Below are 8540 nucleotides of genomic sequence, written 5' to 3' on the forward strand. Positions count from 1 at the left end.
GTAATGCACTTATAAGTCTGCGATCCGCCGTAAAGCAAGAAGAAGAAAAAGACGCGTCACGCGCCGGCTGTCGAGGTGCTCAGGACAGTTCAGACATTGCAGTGAATCAGAGGTAAAAAAACTATATAAATACTGTTCAGTTTCTTGCACAGACCGATTGTTTAGTGTATTTACACATCAATGTATCGTCACGAGCCACAGGGTTTAATTTGGTTTTATTTGTGTATGTTTTTTTTTTCTATCAAAGCCGTGATTCCCATTCAGTTCCATTATAAGACTGACAGACTGCAACGGTTTGACTTTAAAATCTTTGTTTGTGTTCTACTGAAGAAATAAAGTCACGTACATGGATGCCCTGGGGGTAAGCAGATAAACATCACATTTTCATTTTTGGGTAAACTATCTCTTTAATCCAGAAGTAATAACAATCACCACTAGATGGCAGTACTTACTTTTTTACTTTATTAAGGTCAAGCCATTCTTTACTGTGGCTGTTGATTTATTGTCACAATTGCCCCATTAGGTTATTCTAAAGTCCTCAATTTAAAGTTGTTTCTTAAACAGCATGTCACTCAGTAGTTCTAATTTTACCATCTAAATGGGAAGTTGTAAAGCTGCTTTTGATCTGCTGTACCTGCAGTTTGAGACCTCTGGTAACGCAGCTTTCTGTGCCCTGACTTTTGAGCTCTACAACTCCTGTGCTTTCATAGTCATTTGCTGAGCGCGGGGTGAAGATGACTCTGGAAGGAAGATTAAGTTTCTTCCTTTCAGATTCAACCTTGATAGAGTATTGCACTTCTAAAGAAGGGGGGAAAAAAGACAAAGCAATAACAAAATGTTGGCATTTGTTTACAGAGATAAGATCCTGCATGACAGAGATGAACAATTACTGAGTAGTAACCTGTGAAGGTAAATTAGAAACATGTACTTACTCAGTGTAGGATTGTAGGTTTTGGGTTTGACTGAAAATTTGAAGCAGGCTTTCACATCAAGGCTAGAACACACAATAAAACCTCGCTTTTAGATGGGGGTTACTGGCTATTGGCTAATATTATAAGGATTGCTTGTTTTGTTTGTAGTTTTCTCACCATATATTTTCTCCACAGTTTTTCTTAGTGAGGTCTAGCTCTTTTGGAGTGGTGGTAACAGTCTTTTCAATGCTGATAACTGACCGTGCCCTATAGTGTAAGACCCATACTTAATACATTCAGTCATTCATCCATATCGCTAAATGAATACTAGATTTTGTAGATATTTTACACCATTTAATATTAAATTAAATGAAATTATTTGTATAATAATATTCATAAACAATATAATTGTTTATAAAGTATCCTTAATAATCATAACAGGTTGTTTATCAGTATGATCATACCTGTACACAAACACTGAATCAGAGAGAGATCCGATAGCCAGATCAGGGTAATTATTTCTGTCCAAATCCATGTTCCCAGCAAGAGAGTATCCAAAGAGTTTCACATTGTGATCTTTTCCTCCAAGAACCTGAAATCATTGAAAAGGAATGAATAAAACAATGAATGAATACTGAAGCAAAACCGAAAGAAAAGAAAAGTGAATATATGGCTAAACCTGGGCTTTTTTCAGGCCTTGAGGTGAACCATGGAAGATATATACGTTTCCAGCTTCATTACTGTCATATGGGGCACCAACAGCAACATCTGAAAATCAGCAGGATTACATTAAGAAAATTAACTACGTATTACATTCAAATATTATTGTGGTTATCACCATTATCATAGAAATGTTTCAATGTTTCCTACTATTTGATGTATGCTATGGCATGTTTTCTCCTCTATGCATCTTTCCTTGAACCTGTTGGTTCTGGATGTTTTTCATTAGCTCTATTCATAGAAGAGACTACATAGTAAACACATACCATCATAACCATCCAGGTTCACATCTCCCATGTTTTCCACAGCCAAACCAAACATGGAATAAGCAGCTCCCTCAATTTTCTTGGGGGTGATCTTGTCCCAAGCTCCTTCCTTGTTAAGATAAACATAGATGGCCCCACCGATATCACCGTCCTTAATAAAGAACTGAGGTGCTCCGACTACAATGTCCTGCCACCTGTTTTAAAAATCAGTTCAGAATAATCAACATCTAGTGTTGCTATTAGTAACTAAAACTAAAACTATTATTTTTTTACTTGAAATAAAGCTGTAATAAAATAAAATAAAATAAAAGTATATTTTAGTATTATATATAATACTAAAGTATCACTGATCAAATAAAGTGACATGACATGTGGCCAGGTATGGTGTCCCATACTCGGAATTTGCATTTATCCCATCCAAGTGCACACACACAGCAGTGAGCAGTGAACAAACACACACACACACACCGTGAATACACCCGGAGCAGTGGGCAGCTATTTTGCTGCGATAATATATAATATGTGACCCTGGACCACAAAACCAGTCTTAAGTCGCTAGGGTATATTTGTAGCAATAGCCAAAAAAACATTGTATGGGTAAAAATTATTGATTTTTCTTTTATGCCAAAAATCATTAGGATATTAAGTAAAGATCACGTTCCATGAAGATATTTTGTAAATTTCCTACTGTAAATATATCAAAATGTAATTTTTGATTAGTAATATGCATTGCTAAGAACTTAATTTGGACAACTTTAAAGGCGATTTTCTCAGTACTGTGATTTTTTTGCACCCTCAGAATCCAGATTTTCAAATAGTTGTATCTCGGACAAATATTGTCTAAAATATAGTTTATAACAAACCATACATCAATGGAAAGCTTATTTATTCAGCTTTCAGATGATGTATAAATATCAATTTCAAAAAATTTACTTTTATTTTTGTGGTCCAGGGTCACATATAATTGATTAATACAATACAATACAATACAATACAATACAATACAATACAATACAATACAATATAATATAATATAATATAATATAATATAATATAATATAATATAATATAATATAATATAATATAATATAATATAATATAATATAATATAATATAATATAATATAATATAATATAATATAATATAATATAATATAATATAATATAATAATTATGTTGTACTGGATCTTACCCATCTCCATTGATGTCAAGCACTGCAAGATCATAGCCAAAGGAAGAGGCAAGTCCGGCACCCTCTAGGATGTACTCAGCTGTCAACATGTATGATTTAACTTCGTCCTTCTTTAATAGCACAACTGCCCCACTGTGATTGGCTCTTGGAGCCCCTGCAACTATAGTCAACTGACCTCTCTTGGTCAGCATTTTTCCAGAGTCCAGAGAGAAACCTGAATAATAAGAATGCAATGATAAAACCCATGAACAGCATCAATGAAAAACATGCATGATTCTGACTGACTTGGACACTCGTAGACTCGTAGTACATAGTTTTGCTCAGGCAATGTGGATGTAAACAAGATACCAACACAAAGACAGCTTCAAAACAATATTGTAATATTGTAGTTCACATTTGTTCACAAAAAGGACACAATGTATAGGATGTATAAAGACCAAAATGATGACAGGTTGAACGTGAATAATTGATCAAATTGGCGTCCAAGAAATCCCACAAACCTAAATAGCTATTGGATGCCACATCATAAACGTTCTCCTTTGCCACCTGAATGGGAGGTGACTGAAGGCTACTGGATATGCTTGTCATGAAAAATAAATGACTAAACAATAAGCACAAACAACCAAAAAGACCTAAAAAGGAGTAAAACCACACAAAGGGTAAGAGTGGCAATCTATATCTATGCTTTGTATCCAAACTCTGCTGGAAAAGTTTATATATCCTAATCACACCAGAATTCTTTAGGGAGACTGAGTCACATGGTGGATCAAGGAGGGAATGAAATAGATGATGAATGGGATGTTATGTGATGATGGACTCACCTAAATAACTGTTAGCAAAGTCAAGTCGGCTCTCGTCCCCAACTTCATATGGGCCGTCATCAAAGCTAGTCTCTTCCCACAGAGAGCTGTTCTTCTGCTCCATCCGCACCACTCCTGACATCCATCCAGTGGAGGAGTGAGTGAACAAGGAAAGGAAAAGGGTGAAGGGTTGAGGATGGAGAAAGTGAATGAGTGAAGCAAAGATGCCAGAAAAAAAGAAAATCTGATGTATTAACATGTCATGATGGTGCAAAAATTGAGTGATGTGGGGAATTATGGTCTTGTTTGACAGTGGCCATTGTGATTGACCTTCTCACTACAACTTTAAATATTCTCGCAAAAATGAGATTTACCATGAAATTTACCAAAATCTCACCTACACTTCAATACACACATACATACAAGCACTCTAATTCATCAATACCTTTCCAGTTGTAAGCACCCGGCGCTCCAAACACCAGATAGTGACGGTCCTTTGTGAATGTGGCAGATAGACCCTGCTGGCATGATCCAAAGCGCTCGTGTCCTCTGTTTCTCCCATTACAGAACATCCAGGCTCCTCCATCTTCATCTGAGGCATGATTAATCGTTAGGTCCTCACTTAGTACGTAGCAACGACCTGTCAAGTCACGCAGCTCCTGAGCTGAGTCCACAAACATGCGTCGCTGGTAGCGATGCGCACAGATCCAGGGTCACATATAATTGATTAATACAATACAATACAATACAATACAATACAATACAATACAATACAATACAATATAATATAATATAATATAATATAATATAATAATTATGTTGTACTGGATCTTACCCATCTCCATTGATGTCAAGCACTGCAAGATCATAGCCAAAGGAAGAGGCAAGTCCGGCACCCTCTAGGATGTACTCAGCTGTCAACATGTATGATTTAACTTCGTCCTTCTTTAATAGCACAACTGCCCCACTGTGATTGGCTCTTGGAGCCCCTGCAACTATAGTCAACTGACCTCTCTTGGTCAGCATTTTTCCAGAGTCCAGAGAGAAACCTGAATAATAAGAATGCAATGATAAAACCCATGAACAGCATCAATGAAAAACATGCATGATTCTGACTGACTTGGACACTCGTAGTATGTAGTATCATAGTTTTGCTCAGGCAATGTGGATGTAAACAAGATACCAACACAAAGACAGCTTCAAAACAATATTGTAGCAACAATATTCACATTTGTTCACAAAAAGGACACAATGTATAGGATGTATAAAGACCAAAATGATGACAGGTTGAACGTGAATAATTGATCAAATTGGCGTCCAAGAAATCCCACAAACCTAAATAGCTATTGGATGCCACATCATAAACGTTCTCCTTTGCCACCTGAATGGGAGGTGACTGAAGGCTACTGGATATGCTTGTCATGAAAAATAAATGACTAAACAATAAGCACAAACAACCAAAAAGACCTAAAAAGGAGTAAAACCACACAAAGGGTAAGAGTGGCAATCTATATCTATGCTTTGTATCCAAACTCTGCTGGAAAAGTTTATATATCCTAATCACACCAGAATTCTTTAGGGAGACTGAGTCACATGGTGGATCAAGGAGGGAATGAAATAGATGATGAATGGGATGTTATGTGATGATGGACTCACCTAAATAACTGTTAGCAAAGTCAAGTCGGCTCTCGTCCCCAACTTCATATGGGCCGTCATCAAAGCTAGTCTCTTCCCACAGAGAGCTGTTCTTCTGCTCCATCCGCACCACTCCTGACATCCATCCAGTGGAGGAGTGAGTGAACAAGGAAAGGAAAAGGGTGAAGGGTTGAGGATGGAGAAAGTGAATGAGTGAAGCAAAGATGCCAGAAAAAAAGAAAATCTGATGTATTAACATGTCATGATGGTGCAAAAATTGAGTGATGTGGGGAATTATGGTCTTGTTTGACAGTGGCCATTGTGATTGACCTTCTCACTACAACTTTAAATATTCTCGCAAAAATGAGATTTACCATGAAATTTACCAAAATCTCACCTACACTTCAATACACACATACATACAAGCACTCTAATTCATCAATACCTTTCCAGTTGTAAGCACCCGGCGCTCCAAACACCAGATAGTGACGGTCCTTTGTGAATGTGGCAGATAGACCCTGCTGGCATGATCCAAAGCGCTCGTGTCCTCTGTTTCTCCCATTACAGAACATCCAGGCTCCTCCATCTTCATCTGAGGCATGATTAATCGTTAGGTCCTCACTTAGTACGTAGCAACGACCTGTCAAGTCACGCAGCTCCTGAGCTGAGTCCACAAACATGCGTCGCTGGTAGCGATGCGCACAGACCTGGAGAGAGACAGCGGGAGTTCCATTTAAATCAGTCAAATAATTAGCATAAAACTGTAAAATAATTCAATAAAAATGAAATAATAATAATATATAATAAAAACAATAATAAATAAAAACTTTTTTGCAAGGATATTTCATCTATACACTAACGTTCAAAAAGTAAGGGGTCTGTAAGATTTTTTTATGTTTTTTTTGCAACTCTCTTTTCTTCATCAAGGCTGCGTTTATTTGATAAAAAATACAGTAAAAGTATTGTGAAATGTTATTACAGTCTAAAAAAACATTATTCTATTTTAATATATTTTAAAATTTAAGCTTACTAAATATAATTTATTTGAAATAAAAAGCTTCTATACATTTTGATCAATTTAATTTGTCCTTGCTGGATCAAATGTAATTTTAAAATATATTACTGACCTCAAAACATTTTTCTCCTAATTTTTACATTTAGATTACCTTGGCTGTCATCTTATTTTCACACACTGTACATCATAATTCCTAAATTCACTAAACTCATTTAGATTAAATAGTGTAGAATTTTTATATTCTGCACCACTTCCCATTTATCGGTTATCGGCTATAATATTAAAATAATTATTGGCCAGAATTTTGATAACAGTGCATCCATAATATGAGCACACACGCGCACACACACATACACACACACACACACACACACACACACACACACACTCTCTCTCTCTCTCACACACCCTTACCAGTATCTTTCCTCCAGGTCCCTGGCTCTGTACAGTAACTCCCATCCACTGGTTTTGCTTATTTTCAGCTGCCAGATTTTCTACATATGCACAATAAAAATGCCTCACTTAACACATGCAGTAACTCATCATAATGTGTCTTACTTTCATGTGTTTGAGTTTACCTTCATTGTCAAACATCACTCGTTGACATGACTGACTCAGAGAATTTATGTCACAGTTGTACATGCCTCCCGTAATTGTTGACTTATGCCCGGGCAATGCTCTAGCCCTTGGGGAACCAACAAGCAACCTGTAAACCAACAAACAGAAATGTATTCATGGATTTGCAATATATTGAATTTCATATTACAAATCTGATATGATATTTGACTCCCCCTCTTACGCTAACGCAGCTCCAAATAACACAAATACATCATGTGTAAATAGTGTTTTAATATGTTTTTCAGTGAGAAAAATGAATTTTTGGGAAACGTGGTCAGCAATGTGGTCAGAATCGTGGTCATAATAGTCCTAATAAATTGCAGATCTGTTTACACTCTTTTAAACTACATCAGTCAGCAGTTGCACACACAATAAATCACTTATGAATGGATTAAATGGATTTTGTAAATGGATATTTGTTTATTACATGGCGATAGCATGTGTAACAGTGATTGTGAATAAGTAAATGGCTCAAAACATTGCTAGCAGTCATCTCTAGCATCTTCAGCATTTTATTATTATCTTCTCTTTCTCCATACATGGGTCTTCAGTAGGATCCTCAGTGGAAACAATGCAGATTCAACAGTCCACACAGAAAATAAGACATTCCCTGGACACACTACTTGTGCACTGTGTATTAGAGAGTGGGGGCAAGTCTTCTGTACACTCTTTCTATTCTTTCAACTCAAGAGAATATATTTTCTCTTCTGAATAAAAGAAATTTAGGCCACAGAAAACCTAGGATATCCACCAACAATGGCTATATCTCTGGTTTCACTTAATTTATGAGAGTGAAAGACTCTTTTCTTTTCATTGGATTGACTGGTTCAGCGATAACATTCATCCCAACACTTCACAGATTTTAGCCACAAAAGCTCTCTTTGTGGGCATAGACAAAAATAATCTGACTGGAGCAAAGCCTACATTTCCCACAATACCCTCGCCAAAAATGTTGAAGGAAGAGTAAAAGTATTTGGCAATGTCCTAGAACTCTTCAGAGGCAGTTTTACTTTTAGGGGTACAGCAGCTTGTTATGGTACTTAATACTTTACTTTTTACTTCATCTATCCCTTAAAAGGTGCATATTAGTAGCTTAGAGTAGTAATATGTATCCTCAGTGTACAACACTGAACCTTTTAGGGGGAAATATGGTACAGCGATGTCCCTTAAAGCAGCACTGTAACTTTTTCTGTGTACAAAATTTCCTAAATGTATATAATGAGCGAGTACATCATGAATTCATCTTCCAAACCGCGTTTTTGTCTTATTCCGAATCACTACGGTACACTTATAATAAGTACTTATATTTGGACTATTGTAGCCTGGTCGGGTCGTCACCGCTGCGGAGTAACACATACCTGCGTGAATCGCCAGAGACTTAAAC

At 36.6% G+C, this 8540-nt stretch overlaps 1 protein-coding gene across 1 annotated transcript in view; it reads right to left on the minus strand.

Annotated features, from left to right (window-relative positions):
* The window catches only part of LOC107556704 (integrin alpha-6-like), a 38326-nt gene that overhangs the window by 10315 nt on the left and 19471 nt on the right, over positions 1-8540 (minus strand). The window contains exons 2-12 of the mRNA XM_016239879.1: positions 7117-7244; positions 6953-7032; positions 5969-6230; positions 5545-5658; positions 4724-4937; positions 1898-2091; positions 1591-1679; positions 1376-1503; positions 1089-1178; positions 933-994; positions 635-798 (exon numbers count right to left, since the gene is read on the minus strand). Coding sequence (XP_016095365.1) covers positions 635-798; positions 933-994; positions 1089-1178; positions 1376-1503; positions 1591-1679; positions 1898-2091; positions 4724-4937; positions 5545-5658; positions 5969-6230; positions 6953-7032; positions 7117-7244 — 1525 coding nt within the window. The remainder of the gene's footprint in view (positions 1-634; positions 799-932; positions 995-1088; positions 1179-1375; positions 1504-1590; positions 1680-1897; positions 2092-4723; positions 4938-5544; positions 5659-5968; positions 6231-6952; positions 7033-7116; positions 7245-8540) is intronic.

The sequence above is a fragment of the Sinocyclocheilus grahami genome, unplaced genomic scaffold (genome assembly GCF_001515645.1).
Source record: "Sinocyclocheilus grahami isolate Dianchi unplaced genomic scaffold, SAMN03320097.WGS_v1.1 scaffold576.1, whole genome shotgun sequence".
Classification (NCBI taxonomy): domain Eukaryota; kingdom Metazoa; phylum Chordata; class Actinopteri; order Cypriniformes; family Cyprinidae; genus Sinocyclocheilus; species Sinocyclocheilus grahami.